Genomic DNA, 19963 nt, shown 5'->3' with positions numbered 1-19963 from the left:
GACGACAAACATGCAACAAAAAGCTAGCAATATATATAATAAAGACACAACAACACTTTACTTTCACAATAAAACTTAAAATCCAAACAAAAACGACAATAAAAAAATCTCAAGCAAAACTTCACTGAAAATTTGCATAGATTATTTAGTTCTCACCCGTTCAAAAAACGCACTGCCAGCAAAAAGTTTTCACAATTATACTACTAATTAAAACGATGTCTCTTGGGCTAAGAAATAGAGCCACAGTTAAGACTCTTAGACTATTCTGTATTCAGGTCACTGTACATTTTAATGTTAAATGTTTTTTGCGAAAAGGTTAGTTCTTTACTAGATGATGTTAGAAACTTGCATACTGCGTGGCTCTACTTGCATACATACCTACTTTTATTAAGTAAGTACCTTTTTTCGTCGCAGTGAATGACGTCTGAAAAAACAATTTCTGAAGAGATCTGCCACTAACTCCATTCTTAATTATAAATGCGTAAATCTCTCCTGTGCCTTTAAAGTTAAACGTCTGGACCTATTATGGATATTTAGCTTTGAATAAGCTTATCATTTTCTCGGTAATTCAAAACACAAATGACCGGAACTAATCATCTACTAACCTATAAAATATGAATATAAGCTGTGAACCAATAAATCTACTCTTTAAAATAATTTTACCGTTAGAACCTATACCCGGCGAACCAAATTGATTGAATGCTTGTTTTATGATTATTGTATGTATAAACTCGTCCCCAATAACATGGAACTATTTCATACATCTTTGCCCACACCGTCGGGTATAACAGGTCGTATTATGTATGTACGTATATTTTAATGTATGCAATATCAGAATTGTCAACTAAATATTTAAACAGCGGCGTATAAATTCAAAACTATTACTACAGTGGATGCAACAAGGGAAATCATAGCCTCGTGTTTAATTAAAACTAATATACGTACGGATATCAAAACAGTTATGTGTAGCGAATGACGCTGCTGTCTGATTGAATTTAAGACTAGCCTTAGCCCGCGACTTCGTCCGCGTTGTTTGTGACAGTGGAGATGGGTGGCCGCATAGTGGTTTTCGGGTTGAACACCTTGTATGTGCCAATCCTGCGGGCTTATCACGTATCTCAGTTGACAGCTAGTGTACGTCAAATTGATGGTCAGTTTTCAGTACATTGCTGCTTTGACATAACGTGTTCATCACTATAATCTAAGGGAGAAAACAATGTACAGCATAGTGGCTTTCAAATGTTTGACAACTGAGAAACGTGATAGCCCCCCTGGTTATTGTCAATTGATAGAGCAGTCATTAAGTCATTAATTAATTAATGTCAAAGGCTATCGGGCGATTTGATCAACTTTGACACTAGGTCAACCACGAAACACACGTTGAATAATAATTGCGAAGGGCCACCAATTTATAAAATTATTAACCACTTTCACTGGTGGAAAATAGCCTCTACTTCATTAGTTTTGCGCCTAATTCGATTTCCATAAACATATTTTTAAACTGGTACATAATTCTCACAATTATCAATAACGGATTTCCCAAATAAACAAGCACAAACGTCCACCCATCCAATTCCCAACCTTGACACTATAACCCAAAAGCAAAAACCATTTGATTTAATTCTCCAAAACATTTCACTACACGAGGGAAATCAGTGTCCTTTGATTAAACTAATTAAAATTCCTAATTAAACCGTGCAATGCTCTAGAATACTTTTGCAACTATTCGTATATAAGTATGCAAGGAAACATATACCTGTCTCTCTCACACTTGCTGCGTTTTGTATCGTGCCATCTCGCTCTAACATCAGAGCCAATTTTCGGGTGTTGCTGTCTCTTTCTCGCACGTTTATTTGTTTCGTTTTTTGCATTGTATTTCAATTTGGGACGGATTCGGAAATTTGGGACGAAATTGGGACTTTTTGTTAGTGTTTGGATGCAATCGGATATTAAAATGTCATGGAGTTTTTTAATCAAAGTTTTTACTAATACGTCGTTTGAATCTAATGACAAAGAGACTATTTGAGAAAATTCAGTTTTTTTTCAGTGGTAGCATGTAGCGTCTGCTTCTGTGGCGCAGTTGTTGATGCTATTAAATGAAGTTACCAATTTCAAGGCATATCTTTATATATATAATTCTTCTGTAAGTGTGTGTGTCACTGAACTTCTCTTAAACGACTGGACCGATTTTGATACAATTTTTTGTGTATGTAGGATCTGAGAATGGTTTAGATTCACATTTTTTTCCGCTGGACAATGTTTTTTTGACATGTAGACAGGACAACGTCTGTCGGGTCCGCTAGTTTAAATATAAATTAGAAATGTCCAGTAGTCGTTCGCCCGACTCAGGAATCGAATCTGAAAACTCGCGAGCAGTAATCACACTATACGCTCATCACATAAGTCTAATAGTAAGATTATGATCTTATTACTTCTTAAATAGCTCTTAAAATCAATATAACATGCGGTCACAGTATACATGGTGTGAGTAGTAAAGACGACCACAGTATACACAGTGTAAGAGCGTGCCAATAATAACTGTGGCTAAACAAACGACGGATAACTTTGCTAAAGCTTGCTAAAATCTAGCCAAGTTGTCGTGTGGGGCGTGGCGGAAGGGAGGAGATTATAGCGTATTTAGTAAAGAAAGCAGAAACCCTAGCATTTGAACTAACACTTTTTCGAAGATTTATTTAGAAGTTAGAAAATGTAATTACGGAAATAACAAAACTCCTTAACCCTTTCTCCTCTTACTAATTTCTTAACCTGGGGATCAAACTTAAGTCTGCGCAGTCATATATGCTCCTGTCTAGCCGCCATAGGGAATTAAGTATACTCATTAGATTTCAATTTCTAGGCATGAGCTACCTTTCGAAATTAGAAATGTACTAACAGTCAAGCACAGCTTTATTGGGATATTTTCCATTACCGTTTAAAGATAGTCCATTTTTTTTATACAATTAGCCACCCACTAAACCTAACGACCCGTCACTGCCATTAAACCGGGAAATGTCAGCGGGTTTCGTGTATTACCGGATCGAGTTTCAAACCCGCTACCTCCCATGCCTTAGCCCACATCCCCACACTTGTATTACCGCAGGAATCTAGTGACAAAGCCGCTTCAGACCAACACAATTACACACTAAGTGCTAACGCTCGCGCTGTTCACAGCTATCTATAACCTTGTTGAGTACTTCTCAATATGAGGAGATATTTTATCTTTAAGACTTATAAGAACAGTTAACTTTAAACCATTTAAAAATAAAATAAAGTTAACCCATTAATGTACTAGCATAATGTAAGCTGTGATAGCAAAGTGGTTTAAGTTGGCATCTCCCACGCAAGTAATCGATGGTTTGAACCCGAGGCACACGATATGTGTATTAAAAATAATTGTCACTTGTTCCAACGGTGTAGGAAAACATCGTGATGAAACCTTGCATCCCTAAGAGTAAGCAAAGTCCCCAACCTGTTATTGGCGAGCGTGGTGGACTCAAGGCTTACCTGACTCCTCCCTCATTAAAGGAAGAGACCCTTGCCCAGCAGTGGGACCTGGATGTGTCTCTCGTTTTTAAACAAATTTATTTATTTCTAACAACATCCATAAAGTACAGACCAGATACAACTTTTGTGGATCGCACAAATAAATGTTCCGTGTGGGAATCAATGCCACGACCTCCGTGGAAACCTTAGCCACGGCGCCACGCAGTCAAATTGTTAAAAATAATTTGCAGCATCGCCACTTTGGATGACATTAATAACACGTCTGTACAGGTTGAACCCGCGGCTTTGTTTATATCCATAGTCTCTCAATAACTTATTTATTCTTCAAAAACTTAATACAAGTGAAAAAATCCCTTCAATTTCACGTTACTTGGCTACAAAACACGGCGAACGCTTCACCGCTCAAGAATAACCATGCAAGTGAAAAATAAAGGAGAATCAATCAGAATACTTTCACAAAACTTGCTACTTACAACCCTGACTCCGTTTAAACGGTGGAAAAGGTCTCAGGACACTTTTTGTTTGAGAGCCTTATGAGAAAGGGAAGCAAGAAGTATAAAAAATATTTTTGAGTTTTAGTTGTGTGATACGGAAATTTAGAAGTTTTGGTTTAAAATGTTGGACTGCTTCTGTGGCGCTGTTGGTAGTGTGTCGGATCATGAGGTCTCGAGTTCGATTCCTGGGCATTTTATTTTATTGTAAGTGGTCAAGCTAAAGTAGAAGTTGTTTAAGCCGATAGAAAGCCCTTGGACGTAGCTTAGCGACTGATATCTTTATTGACAGCAACCGGGGCCAAATTGCGTGCCTACAAAGCATGGAGCCATTCTGTTTAATTACCATAACGCGGTCACCCATCTACGAAATGACCGCGCCGGAGTTGCTTAACTTACAGATCATTTACCAGTGAGCGCAAAATAATCTTATCATTATCTCAGTCTGTAATGCCGCCATTTTCAGTATAAAAAGCGTTTATAAACTAATTTCTTTTGGTACATAAATAATATTACAGTAATATATCAAATGTGCCACAAGATTATCTTGAACGTAACGTTTAATTTCATTCTGTCCGAAAATTAGCATTTTTATTACGGATTATGGAAGTCTTGAGGATTTATTTTTGCTTATAAAGTATATAAAAACGTGGTCTTGGAGTGATTTGGGGTTTGATTGTGAAGTTAGGTAAGACACTTTCTTATGTGTACATTAATTGCAGTATTTAACTACCTACTGACGTACAAGTTAAATAATAAATACCAATATCATGGCTTAGCCTTTCTTCCAAACTATGATGGAGTTGGCTTCTAGTCTCACCGGATGCAGCTGAATATCAGTGTTTTACATGGAGCGACTGCCTATATGATAATTACCAATATAATATATAAGGAAATAATTTCTACATTATTCGTACTAGGACACTCACTAAAAGTCCAAAGTTTCCTGCAAAGTCCAAGTCACTTCCACTTTAATTTTCGTAAGGATTGATATTTTTTTAAAGTAGCTTTCATTTTAACTCAGTTCTTCAATTTATTTTTCTTCATTGCGATTTAGAACCAACTTTCATTAATATTTAGAACATATATTATAATAGTTTTTAATTGATTCCATGCTGAATTTTAAACGTATCTAAATAATTATAAATACTATTATTAGTCAACTCACACACGATCATTTGATACCAAACTAGGCAAAGCTTGTAGTACGGTAACCAAATAACTGATAAACATACTTATATACTTCTAAATAAATACTTATACATATAAATTAACAACCAAGCTCAGGTCATATATAAATATTCCTTCCCATAGCACAAATATTTGTCCCAGGTGGGATCCGAATCCACAACACGCAGCTCCGGCTTGTACTTTCTTATAAAACCTTGAATACACCTGTTCGAATTGTTTCATACAGTATACGATTGTCCAATACTAGTGTTCGCTTCAGTGAGTCGTGACGTAACTTATATACATACAGTCTATATGTACGTACAAACGGAAAAGGGTTTCTGTGTCTTTGCTAGGGTCATATGTATGTAGTAGTTTATGTACCTTGGATTTTAAGAATAGTTTTAGGAAGAATACAAGGAAAGTAAAATCAAGTTTAGAATGTTACATATTTTTCACTGTTATAATTTTACAGAAAAGTAACTTTTGCGTATATACAAGAAACATGTTTTTTCTCCATTAGCTTCAAGCTAAAATTCCGGTTTGTGAAAATGAAATTACATACATACATGAAATTTCGTCTTTTTCCCTGAGGTTAGGCAGAGACCACGTATTTAAAAAAGAGAAAAGAAATTTAATATGAAATAATGCCAAGACGTTGACAGTACAAATTATTTATCAACCCTCATGTTTGACTGCAGACGCCCTAAACCTAAAAACCTTTCTCAAAATTCATACTCCATGAATCCAAAACATCACTCAAAAATTTGGCGTATTTGACCTATATCAGACAAATTGGGGTCAAACATTGCCCCACAATCATCAAACTAACAACAATTAATGAATTTATCACCATTACCAAAAAAATCCAATTTCCGCAAAAACCACAGACATTAAAAAAAAGGGAAAACCCTACACTATTTGGGGTAACGAGAATTTATAGTAGGCAACCCGAATTAATAGGCGCTTTCGGCGGGTAATTGAGAGTTGTGTACAATTCGTGAGTAATGAACGTTCGATGGTGATCGAATGTTTGTCTATTACCCCGGAAGTAGGGTAAATGGGGATGTAAGGGTATGTGGTATTTTATTGTGTTTGTGCAAGTTTGTTGAAGTGATGTAAAAGGATTTTGATGTGTTTTCAGTTAGAGACCTTTTATACAAAATTATGATGGGAATTATAATATGAACTGACGGCTCTGCCTAAAATAACTCGATTTTCTTCTTGAAATAATGATATGAATAACTTTTTTACTATCGTTATGTTATGTATGTTATGCAAGAAAAGTACCCTGTCAGAATAAGCCCAGTTTTTTTCAGAGATAAGATTACAAAACACGGACAGGCAGACAACATTTTTTTTATATTATATCATTTTGCCCTTGAAGGAATACAAATTTCTAAACCTGCATCTGACAAGCATTGAGGATTTAAAACATAACCTATTTCTCATTCGGGTAGTAGATCTTTGCCCAGCAATACGACAGCAATGAATTAAATTAATTTATTGAAGCAATGTCCAATCCCATACCCGCACTTAGACAGCGTGGCTAAAGGCCTAACCCTTTCCTCATCCCTAAAAATATTGTTACCTAATAGTGGAACAGTAATGCGATCAATTTATGTACCCGATAAATCAATGAAATTGAGTGCTAAATGTTCAAAGGAATTCCTCAATTTATATAAATGTGACCACATTTGAATTGATAGACCCGTAGAATCAAAGTAGGGTCCGAGATTAAAAGCAAATACATTGTGAATGTTCGTCAAATTAACGGGAATAAATAAGATGAGATCTAATCTGATTTCAAGTAGGGTTGGGACGAGTTTAGTTTAACTATTGGTTACTTTAAATGTAGTTTGTAAAGTGTATTGAAAAGTAGTTTAAGGGTAGTTATTTTCTTGTAGTAAATGTGATGATTATATAAATATGTAAAATTAATGAGAAGAAAAATATAGACAAGCTTACAATTTAGTTTGATTTTGATGATTTTCAGAAACGTGTTAATTGTGAAAAACCAAAATATATAAAATTCCCAGCATGGGAATCAAACCTCAGACATCGCAAATGAAAGTTGCATTGACTAAACAACTTAAATAAGTAAATAACTAGCATAAACATAAGCCCGGAACCTACTAAGCTTTGTAATTATAAACCTATACATATTTCCCAACATGGGAATCAAAACCCAAAACTTCGTGAATTTCTCCGTTAAATCAAAAATTACATTTACATATAGCAATAATCTTCTAAATATTTAAAATTGCATATTTTTCTCAATATTTCCTTGACTATGGTTCCGTATAGCCCTAACAGGTGAATGTTGATCAAGTGTAAAACTCCGCAGCTGTTGAACCGTTCTCATGAAATATGTATTATACCTTTCAATATTAGGTTTTTGAAGCCTTTTGTTTTGGTTCCGATTGTATTTAAGTGGAATTTGTATGTTTGTTAATCTTATAGAAACTGTTTTAGTAACTTATATAGAGTAGGAAAGTCAATATTATTTTTGATACAGTGGTTAGGCGGTGTAAACGTAAGAGACAGACAGACGGACAGATTTCAATTCGGATCGTAACTTTGAAAATTTTTTCTTTTTGCAAAATTAAACTTTTTTTGAGTACTTGATCAAATTAAATTACTAATTAATGTACAAATAACTGCTATATTTATCATGAATCTACGTTTTAATAATATTTACCAGTGTTTTATTATTTCCAGTTTTTTATGTAAAACTTCTATGATAAAAGTATAAATAAAAGCCAATTGTATTAAACTATTTGTCAAAATACTTTTGCTCTAGAAACAAAAAATCTTGAAACTCAAACACTTTTAAACTGAAACTGAAATTCAGGACACAGTTGACTGTAACTCCTGAAACTACAATTCAGCATTCAAATCGAAATCCGACCCGAACACAGACAAGAATCGTATAAAAATAAATAAAAAAATATCGTATTTGTAATATTTCTTATAAAACACAATCACGAGGTATTTTCTTTGGGAAATCACGTTACAACCCCCACTGGTTACCAAATACCTTCCCATTTGATGTGATAAACGGGGCCTTTTGTACCCGTATCAATACAGGGTTAAAATACGAGTGGTATCTATCAAAATGACGTATGGGACTTGAAATAAGGGTTGTTTTTTGTTTTTAGGGTAATAGCGTAAGCACTTTATTAGGTAATGGGTAAACGGTAAATAAATTAATTCTTACCTACGACTTTATCCGCACGTAAAGACTACACGATATAAATATCTTATTCGTATAATCTAGGTAATAAACTACATAAGTACCAAATTCTGTTCCATTGTCTCTGCAGAAAAAATAACAAACGCACGTACACACAAACATCCTTACAAAATATTATTATAATATTTAATCTAGCTACCCCACACGGCTCCACTTGCGTATACTCTGTTAGAATCCAACAACTTTTTTCATACTAAATTACATCAAAATCTGTTAAGTAATTTACCCTTAAAAGCAAACCGATAGACTTTTGTATTTATTTCTAGTTACAAATGGGTAACAGATATCAAATACATAAATAGATTAATAATTATATTTAACTTATTGTTTATTTTTTACTACGCAATTTCAATTTTTTATAATTGTAAATATTTTCTTTTTTGTTTATTAGTTTAGTATAATATCATATGAATGTAAAGTTATGTTTTAATGTAATAATATTATGGTACATTAATCAGTCTACATTTTCAGTCTATCTAACATAATCAAGATGTTTAAACAAACGATTATCTAAATCTTCAGTTAGCAGTATGTCAGCATTTCCAATGTGTTTAGAAACTCAGCGAAAACCGTTTACAAATCATTATCTAACATTTTAGCTTATGTTACTGTTCAGTTTTGAAGACTATTATAATGATTTAATACATATTCCTTAGTATTAAGCCGAGTTTAACAACATTACTTTATCTAAAAAAAGAAACTGAACAAAACTAAAACATTTTTATTTTTACTTCTTGAATTCCAAAGTCCTTCACGAGTACAAACTTTTTTCCATATTTAGTTAGCCACAGGTCAAAATAAAAAAATATAAGATAGTCACGCCAATGTGTGATACGGTTCATTACAATAAAAAAAAACAAAAGGTTTAGTGATTTACCTTTGAAAGTGTCACACAGACGAATTTGCAATTAGGTATAAAGCAATCATTGATTTGAACGAATTACTTCCGTGGCGTAGTGGTTTAAGTCGCCACGAGGCTACCATTGCGTCGGGAGGTTGTGGATTCAATTCCCACAAGGAATAATTCTTAGTGCGGGAGTTATCTTAAAAAAAGAAAAAACAGCTATGCCAAACAGCCTAATTCATTCCCAAAAAAAGTTTTTTTTTTGTAATACAATTAAACCCTGAAAAATCCCTACACGCTCCAATCAAACGCGTAACCGATACAAATTGTACATCGGATACGAAAAATACAAAATTTTTCATTTAAAAATGCCCATAAAACGTCGGGTAGTTTAAAATGTATGTAGGACCGACCACTGGGCAAAGATTTATTGCTATGCCCACCTCGATCACACACTGGGCTGTTGCCTACGATACCAGATATATATTTTTTAATTTTTGTATTTTTTTTCCGGTCTACGTAGGTACCCTTTTTGTTCGTACCTGTCGGGAAACAATTTGTTTTTATAGATCAAAGGGAAATAGTCCTTAAAGTAAAGAAATACTGTTTTTAACCAAAGTAAACCACTTTGTCGTCAATATGCCATTTCAAATAATTTTCAGTGGTATTTTAAAGATCATGTAAGTCTTTAAAAAATCTATATCTAAATATTATTCACTACAGTTGGATTGGTATTGAATATTCTTGCATTCAATCTTTAAGGATATAAAACAGTTGTTAAACAATTTTATTGTAATACCACATATCCGTTGAATTCCAAAAATATGCCATATTAATGTACTTAAACTTTCATTGACATAAAGCCTTAATTTAAACCGCACATTCTCTTCAAGACAAAACTTAAACAATAGTTCTATCACAAAAAACACTCATAACTAACCTTAAATATTTTCCTTGTTCCAGGTGAAACAATAACCCCGGATAACATAACGATAACCCGGGTGCTACCCCTCACGGTGACGAGGGAGGAGCTGGGGGGAGAGCTGACCTGCGTCGTGTCTTCAGCAGCACTTGATGCTGATATTGTGAAAAAGATCAAACTGGATGTACGAGGTATGTACCAGAAGTAACGTTTTAACGACTTGACTGTGTCTATGACGTGGTCGGTAGCGTATCCATATGTAACAGAAGAAACGCGTTTAAATGACTCTGTGGCGCGGTCGATGATGTATTCGACTGCTGATTACAACTCGGGTTTGATTCTCGGGTCGAGCAAATTACTATCAATATTTTCTAATTTGTACCGGGGTTTGGAAACAAACCCTGTAAATGGAAATAGACTATGGCCCCTAATTACGTGGGACTATCGTTAATCAACGATATCATGTTTGTAAGTATTAGATAGTGATGACTGTGTAGGTAGTACACGTTTTAGTTAGAGTTCAAAGCCGTTTTAAATAAATGTATAAATAACATAGCTAATACTTCTAACATTTGCGTGGGATACGTGTTGGTAAACCACACGTATATCATTCATTCATATTGTTCATACAAATATACAACAAAATCTCATAACTTAACAATAACAAAAACCTTTTCTAATTACCTCCAAAAATAACTCATACTTAACAATCCCCAAAAGTATTACCATAAACAAACACATTACCCCAAAAAAGGGGTATTTTATTAATTACCCCATACTTGAGAACACTGGGAGAGTGGGTAGAATTGATTAAAACATACATTTGGCAAGTTACCCCAAACGTATCGGGCATGAACAGACAAAGTCCCTTAAGAGAAAACTTTCTATCTACAACCGTAAAGGAGACTGCACAATTTGTGACATGATTTACTTGAAAAAAGTATTTAAATAATCTATTCAAAAATATCCTCTGGAATGTTGTTTCTTTTCGCATGTCCTATGGAAATTGGATAGGTTGTTTTTGGGAAATCGCAGATATTGATAGAAAAGAAAGAGGAAAGAGTATAGTTTATATAGTTCAAGCCAGAACCTCCGTTTATAAGTTGGGTGCAAGAAAAAAAACGATTGTTCAGTATTTCTCTGCTGCAAATATTGCAACAAAAATGTTGGTCTGAAATGTCTGATTGGGCAATCGAACCCAGAATCACGCTACACTTGCCACTCTTAATTCAGCACTTTTGAACCTAATAGATTAATTTACATTTTACAAGATAATATCGTACTCTATTTACCCGAACCTAATACATTAATTAATGTTTAAAGAAGACAATTTAATAGAAAAAGTGAATGTTTAAAATCTCGTATAATCTACAGTCCCTCTTACATAGAAACTTCAACTCAGTGCCGTAATCCCAGCCGTAAAATTCGGTGACTTTTTCATGTTTAATTTTGTGAGCGAATAAATTTTCATTAAGTCTGCTGATACCATTTTATTAATGATCTCAATTATACGAACAAGGCGGGGCTTTTTGAAAAATTTTTGAATTGATACTAAGTTTTGACGGAGTAGAATTTATTGAAGAATCTTTAAAGACTTGAATCTAAGAAATAGGTTTTAGTTGACAAACATTTTTTTTAAATCTTCTTATGTATGTATAAGATATAATTATTACTTGTTATAACAGTAAATGAAAACGTCGTGACAAAATCGTGCATGTCTCGGAGGTTTTTAAACAGCGCTTCGGAGACTGTAAAGTTCTTAAACTTAAGCTTCGTAGTAGTTTTTAAGGGTAACTCCTCTTTCTTCCGGAAGAAGGCCTTTACACAGTGATAGAATAAATAACTTAAATAACAATATTATTAACATTTTCGTTTGTAAGAATATTTAAAAAAACTAAAAAAAACAGTCCTTTTTTACGCAGAGAAGGTTTTATCTATATTTAGCACACTGATAATCCTTATCTCAAGAAATGCTTCAGCAATCAAAATTAGAGTCTGAATCTACTTATCCTATAGAACTAAAGTATCATTTATTGAACCCATCAATAAACATCAAATAACTAATACCAGACTGACCAATTTGAGACCCTCTTGTTAAAATTACTTGCGAACGACATGAGTATAAGTTTCGTATGGTCTCGGACATATAACAAAGTTCTAGACCCTTGGAATCAAAGGGACAAACGGTTTGGACCCACAACCGAATCCAGTTGTCCAATGACCAAAGTTTGGTTGAGACTAGGGCTGACAAGACTGCTAGGATTATATTTTTGTAAAATGAAGGTGCATAGGAAGTAATTATAATTAGATAGTAGACACACACTTGATATTGTACTAGGTCATATAAGTTAATCAAAAATCCATTAGAGTTTCAATGTTGGTCCTGGTCCCAGTATGAAAGAGACGTAACGCCTTGCGTTCACCACTATTACCAAGTGCGGGTTGAGGAGTTTTCATACGTCTTAAAGAGCTTTCAGCTATACAGGGTATTATCACAGCGTTTCCTTTCACCGTAAGATTACGTGATAAACACATAATCTCGTTAATTCAATGGTTTGTTCTAATTGATTTTGAGTTCGAACCTTGGACCCATGCGTAGAATGGACTTAAAACACTCAGAAATGAACTCTTTTTAAGGGCTCAACTACCGTAGGAAATAAAATAAGTCAGTCAATCACAAAATTATGCTAATTTAGCTGACCAAACTTCCAATAATTGTTGAAAAGCTCTTGAGATTCAAAACAGAATCTCTCTAGAACTGTACATTATTTTGCCCATCTCAATAATCGAACTCGTATGTGCTCAGCTGTGGATGGTAGATTACAATAAAATTACCTTCATTTGCATGGGACTGATTAACATACATACATGGTGTAATGTGGGTGTATTGAAGCACTTCTGCCTACCCATTGATGAGAAAAAAGGCGCTGTGTTATACATAATTAAATTCTTATTATTGTAAACTTATTACATGGCTGCCTCTGTGGCGCTGTTGGTTCGATTCCTGGGTCGGGCAAAGTACTATTGGTCTTTTTTTAATTAATATTAGAATATAAATATCTCGTTTTGTTCGGTGTCGTGCAATGGCAGTAGACTCGTCCCCTATTACATGGGACTAATTTTCTTAAAGACAAATCGTTTGGTGTATTTCATACACCACTGCCTACACACCTTCTTGTGCAATATGTGTTATATTATGTTTGTAGTGTTATTTACATTAAACAAGAAAATAAATCATTACAAAAATTGCTAAATAATTTACTTCATACAAAAAAAATTGCACAAAAATACCCTGCAATAAAGTGTCAACCCTATTCCCATCAAAACTTGTTTATTAATTGTCAATTTATTGGCTAATACAGTGTTATTGGATAGGAAGGGATGCCACCCTCTCTATATTAGGCTCTCGGCAAACTTCAGTTTATTGGTTAACTTTAAGATACAAGATTTTGAACTGAAACTATTTTGAAAGTGTCATCTGTACAATATGTTATGTATGAAGGATTTAATGGATATTGAAAATTAATTATTTTTTTATTCTTGTACGCTACTTTGATTTTTATATATATTTTTTGTTTTAAGGTATTTAAGTGCTTGAAAGTTGATACGAATAATTGACTTCTTAGTAAGGTATAAATACATAAAATCTGTGATTCGGTCGGGTTTGGGTTTAATTCGTTGTCCGCTTGTTTATTCTTATATTACTAAATATGTTGAAAAATTCTTCTTTCAAATTACATTTTTCCTGTTGTTTAAGGATATAAACACCCTCTCTTTACGGAGGAGTCCCTTGCCCAGCAGTGGGACTAGTCAAGAGTAGAATAAAAATGATATTACTGATCAAAATAAAACCAATTGAACTCCCAAAACCTTTAAAAAAAAGTTATTCAAACGATGCCAGTTATTTTCATAAATTACCAAAGTTTATATCAAAATATATACTACATAATACTATAAACAATTTACAATTACTTTGCAAGCATTACTTAAATATCCACCCCCTAAAGCCTAAACCTCCCTTAAAACAATTACTTTAAACTCCAGACTACATTTTACATAAGCATTGAGCCATCACTTAACTAACTTGGGCGGTACACTGCCGGCCAATTTTCCTAGCCTACCCGATAAATTGAGACTACATATACCTAATAAGTGGCAAGATAGTGTAATGTAGTGATGGGAGCATTTTGTCGATAATGTGAGAATAAATTTTTAATTACATACTTATACGTTTTTTTTCTACGTAGTTAGAGACTTAGTATGTGTAGTGGATCGTGGAGATCCTGGTTAAATTCTGGTTAGTGCAAAAATGTGTTTAATTTTTTTATGAATCTGCTTTTTAGTTTTAAAATGACTTTTCAAGCCATTCTTTGGTCTATGCCTACCCTGGTGGGAAAAAGGCGTGATATTATGTTTATATTTGGTTAATTTGTAGATGCCCAAAATAATATAAGTTATATATATATATATATACAGGGTGTAAATGACAGCTAACCGAAAACTTTACTGGTAAGTTTGTGACACTGTATGGGCGAAATTTACTCCAACGATATTTCTCGGAAATGATTGGTTCCCGAGTTAGTCATTTTTGAGCGTTCAATGTATAGTGAACAACGCGATGTATCTCCGCGCATGCCTACGAGATTTCTGGCGGCGGCGGCGCGCTGAGCGACGACATGTCGCGACGCGTCGTAGGTACGTACGCGTACCACCACGTCTATGCGCTCACTAGTATGCAACGCTATCATTAGATAACAATCTTATGTATCGTTTATGGTATCGTAAGTAGGCCCGTATGTTACAATAGCTCATAGTAAAATTGTAAGTAGGTAGGTACCTACTTGGCTTACGTGAAATCAAACAATAATAGCAAAATGTAACCAATAATAAGAAAGTGCTAAAACAAATTGTTATCAATGTCTATCAACACGCAATTACTTGGTGTATGGCGAGAGTTTGAGTACCTTTGGATCCGGACATACAGGTGCAGATCACGCCGTGCACTTCCACGTGGTTCACCATACATAACACATCAACATTTCTTCCTATTTACGAACACAACTGCACTTCGAAAACAATAACAATAAAAACACTAACAACTCAAAACCGGAACAATAACAAGTAATAATAAACAACAGTTCACACACGACACGACGAATAGGACATAACGAACGACACCGGTGAAGAGCTTCCGTCTTCCGCGAGCGAATTGCTCGAACTATTAATCAAAGAGAGCCGCCGGCGCATCTCCGCTCACTCGCGCCGCCCCTCGCCCGCGCCACCCGCTCCCTCCGCGCCGTCCGCGCGCGCGCCGCCGATTTGGTGACGAGCGACGAGTTAGGATCCCAGCGAGAGATTAGATTCAATAAAATATTGATGTGGCATTACTATTTTTACTTGTCACAGTTGTTACTCGTTGCATTGTAGTTTTATTCAAATACCAAATAACATTACAAACATTATTGATGTAAGTTTAAAATACTTTGATATTTATAACATAAAATCAGATTAAAGTAAATAAAATAAACACGAAACGTTTATTTAATTAAACCATAAAAATGTAGGTACATAACAATGATAACAATCAATATCCATTAATATTCTTATCAGAGAAACTAACTTATCATAATTCATAATCCCCGGAGAATTGCTTAGCATCCATTTTGCCGTATCCCATCTATGTAACATCCACGCGCGGTCGCGGCGTCACGCGTCAGTACGGCCATCTACTTTTCGAGTCGCACCGCGCTTGTATGAAGTATGAATGAGCGTGTAAATATCGAATAAAATTTTGCAAGAACAAATGGAACAAAGCGACAATACCTACATGTTAAATTGTTTATTAGAGATTTTTATAGCGCTAAAGAATATCAATAGGATTTTTTGTCGTTCTGTATGTATTTGTACGTGTAATAATAAGATATCACACATTTTAAATCTTATGAATGTATTTTTTATCGGAGAGCGGGATAATTATGTCATTTTCATTTTTAACATAGAACAAATACTCAGTAACGCTGCATACTAGTGAGTGTGAGGCTGACGGCTGTGTGTGTAATCGTATCTGTGTGGCGCGCGTAGGTACGCGGCGTGACGTCGAAAGTCGCGGCCGCCGCCGGCGCGGTGTCGTTGGCCGAACAGCTGATAGCAAATTTATACGTTGTTTTAATCCATTGCTGTTTTTTGTGAAAAACAGTAATATGGCGGATTTTTTTTCATATTCATGTTGCAATGTGTAGTATTAACGAAATAATACCAAAAAAATTAAAAAAAAACGCATAAAAATTCGGAAAAATCAAGAAAAAAGCGATGAAAATTTTCAGCGCCATAAGCACCAGAATCGTGTCTAGAATCATTTTTTTTTCGTTTTCGGTAGGCTGTCTTTTACACCCTGTATATTTTACAAATAGTAAACTCTACAAAATCTTTCTTTCCAAGGTGAAATACAATGGAGGTCGTTGTCTAAGATAAATCACTATCCATAATAATTAAACTAAGTAAATTTCCGTGGTACGCCTGACCACAGAGTGACGTCATAGTCCTCTGTCGAGCCTTCGTCAGACTGACCCCAGTGACCCCAGTGAGCCCAGTGGCCCAGTTATTAGATCCACAGATTATTTGTTACTTAAGTTACTTAGTAGTGATAGTGAGATGTTAATGCAACATCAAAAACATTCTGTAAAATCCTCAAGTCTCGCCGTAAAAAGTTGTGAGATCTATATAATACCAAGTCGATTAATCTATTTAGTCTCTACTTAAAGGACCTTCTGTCTTAAGTTATTACGTATGTTATTATCATGCCAATTTAAAAAAAATACCTTTAAAACAAATAGACCGACCTGGCCATCGCATGATTTAATTATTAGTATGTATCACACTACACAGCACGACGAGAAGTTAATGCTCCTGAAATGTTAATGGCGAATTTGTGTTTTCTTGCGATGACCAAGTCGATTTAAAATAGGCATGATAAAACATACGTAATAACTTAAGACAGAAGGTCCTTTAAGTAGAGACTAAATAGATTAATCGACTTGGTATTATATAGATCTCACAACTTTTTACGGCGAGACTTGAGGTTTTTACAGAATGTTTTTGATGGCATCTCACTTCTTTTTATAGAGCGAACATAAGTCCAATTTGTATGGAAAGACGTTTTTTTCATAATTCAACATATTTTCCTATGGAAATGTTGTTCAGTTTCATGGGCTAAACACCCTTACCCACCCTATACCCCCTCCTGTTATGCTTCATATAGTAGATACCTATTTCCACCTATTTATTTTATTTTCTACAGTAATAATAATTCATTAACTGCAAACGTAACCTTGTAATCTTATACATTTATATAGGATTACAAAGTTATTGTTGCAGTTGGTGTATTTAGAAAACTGGACCGAAATTAGAAAATATTACATTTTTCCCATGATTAAGACACTAAACCCTATTTGTATTTTAAATTTTAAGCTTCTAAGTCTGCTAGAAGTACCTTAGACTTTTGATGATCGGTGAGTCAGTGAATCAGTGAATCAGTGAGTGACAAAATTCAAAATTTTAACAAGTTGTCATTCTTAAACTACTGGTTCAAATTGACAGAAATTTTAAATATACCGTGTTTATACAATGACTAATTAGTTGCTGAAAAACCAGGCTTCTTGTTTTATCCACAACGAAATTATAGGGGTGTCAAAAATAGCCCGAATCGCTTCGAGAAAAGGATGTTACGGCCGTGCCGCTTTTTTTTTGCTCGACTTGCGGGGGCACTTCCGTGCCCCCAGATTTAAATATTAGAGGATTGTGAGCAAACACAATAGAGTAGTTTACTGTGTTAAATAATAGTTATGAAAATTGTACACTTAAAAGGTTAAATCCAAAATGCTCATGTTATATCATTTTTTCATAAGTAATGAAGAAAATTAAAATCATTACAGACTGAAACATTATATTAGACCCTTATTTGATCCGAGGATCCGAATTTCGACATCCCAGTGGGCTAAAGGCCTAATCTCTACCAGTGGGACAGTAAACCTTGAAAAAACAGAATTTAGGATGTTGATTTGTCTAGAGTTTCGTTTAATGACAATTTGATTAATGATGAAAACAAAAGGTCTACGTCTATAAAAAAATTCGATAAATCACTTCACCTATCGACTCTAGCCCATCACTAGGAGAAATGGGGTCGAGAATTTTACCACCTTGCAATATCGAGGGTCGATATCATCTCGCCGAGACTGGACACTATGTGTGCTTGTGTATGTCGCTGATAGATCATTGACTAAGGAATATAGAGTAATTACTAAGTGGATATAAATTGAACAAAGAAATAATGACGTCATGCGTACCCCAAAGGTATTGAATTACTTACAGATAAAACTGCGTTCACTTAATATTTAAATAAATATCATTGGACAACTCACACACGGTCATTTGATTCCAAACTAAGCAAAGCTTGTACTATGGTAACCAAATAACTGATAAACATACTTATATACTTCTAAATACATACTTATATAGATAAATTGACATCCAGGAACAAATACTCGTGCTCATCACACAAAGATTTGTCCCGGGTGGGATTCGAACCCACCACACGCGGCGCTACGGTTGTTGTGGCGAGGTGACCGCTTAAACCACTGCGCCAAACGTGCAGTTTTAACTTAACTCAACTTTAACTCAAACCTTTCATTGTTTAACATTCAAAATTAGCTTATCTTTTGAACTTATAAAAAATAGGTGCACAAGGTACGAAACTTGATCATTGCAATAGTAATTTTAATATCTGCTTAATGGCCCGTGTTGCTAGCATCTCCATCTACTTCTAAAGAAAACTAGTATCAATAAAAGTATTCATATTTGTCAACGTAGCAGGAATTGCAGTAGAAAATATCTCAAATATAAATAAATCGGGACGTTCCTATAAACTCCAATTGTCGTCATTTACAGCAACATAATATACGTAGGTGAAAGGATAAATGAATTAAGTCCTAATACACACCAATTTGTCGTCCCTGTAATGGACTTCTTTTCCTTTTTCATCGCCAATATTGGAGAGTTTCATTATTCCAGGAATTATTTCTGTAATTATGTCGAATAGCGTAGTAAAATTTTGGAGAGTAAGGTTTTGTGTTCGAAACCAAGTTACGCTGTAATATGTCCTTTAAGAATGTTATGCGTTTATTTATTTGTTTATTGTACTTTTGCAATTTACCTTAATCTATTAACTACCTCACTTATATATAATTATTATATATAACTCACCAAACTTATTAGTTTAACGGCGAAAAATATTTGTTTGTAAAACGGTCATGACGTTTTCGGTTAATTCGATTCCTGAGTTAGACAAAGGATTAATTAAAAGTGGGTATTATTATCCAATTTCAGAAACTACTAGTCCTATTTGCAGAATGCTTAAACAAAATTCTTCTATTTTTTTTTACCGTTGAAAGCACAAAATAATTTCTAAATTTGTTGTAAACCAAATCATAATTCCGTTAAACACCAAAAATACCAACCACTATAAGCCATATTTTGTAAAACACCCCCAAAAACAATACTTTATCCGAGAATCAAACTCAATTTCTAGACACTACATAAACAACCTCTGTCACCACGAAACCACTCACATAAGACATATACATAAAAGCAACAAAATATCTTCTCACTAATAACACAAAGAATCATGTCCAATTTTCGTAATAAATATCAAAGTAATACGACCCCCCCTCCTCCCCCCTCTAGGCCATTACCGTCCACCTGATTGACTCTGATCACCAATA

At 34.4% G+C, this 19963-nt stretch overlaps 1 protein-coding gene across 9 annotated transcripts in view; it reads left to right on the top strand.

Annotated features, from left to right (window-relative positions):
• The window catches only part of nrm (neuromusculin), a 486168-nt gene that overhangs the window by 419864 nt on the left and 46341 nt on the right, over positions 1–19963 (top strand). For all 9 annotated transcript variants that reach the window (XM_076131475.1, XM_076131476.1, XM_076131472.1 and 6 more), the window contains exon 6: positions 10229–10378. In XM_076131475.1, coding sequence (XP_075987590.1) covers positions 10229–10378 — 150 coding nt within the window. The remainder of the gene's footprint in view (positions 1–10228; positions 10379–19963) is intronic.

The sequence above is a fragment of the Anticarsia gemmatalis genome, chromosome 26 (genome assembly GCF_050436995.1).
Source record: "Anticarsia gemmatalis isolate Benzon Research Colony breed Stoneville strain chromosome 26, ilAntGemm2 primary, whole genome shotgun sequence".
Taxonomy (NCBI): Eukaryota; Metazoa; Arthropoda; class Insecta; order Lepidoptera; family Erebidae; genus Anticarsia; species Anticarsia gemmatalis.
Note: the sequence above shows the minus strand (reverse complement) of the source record. Positions and strands in the feature narration are given on the sequence as shown.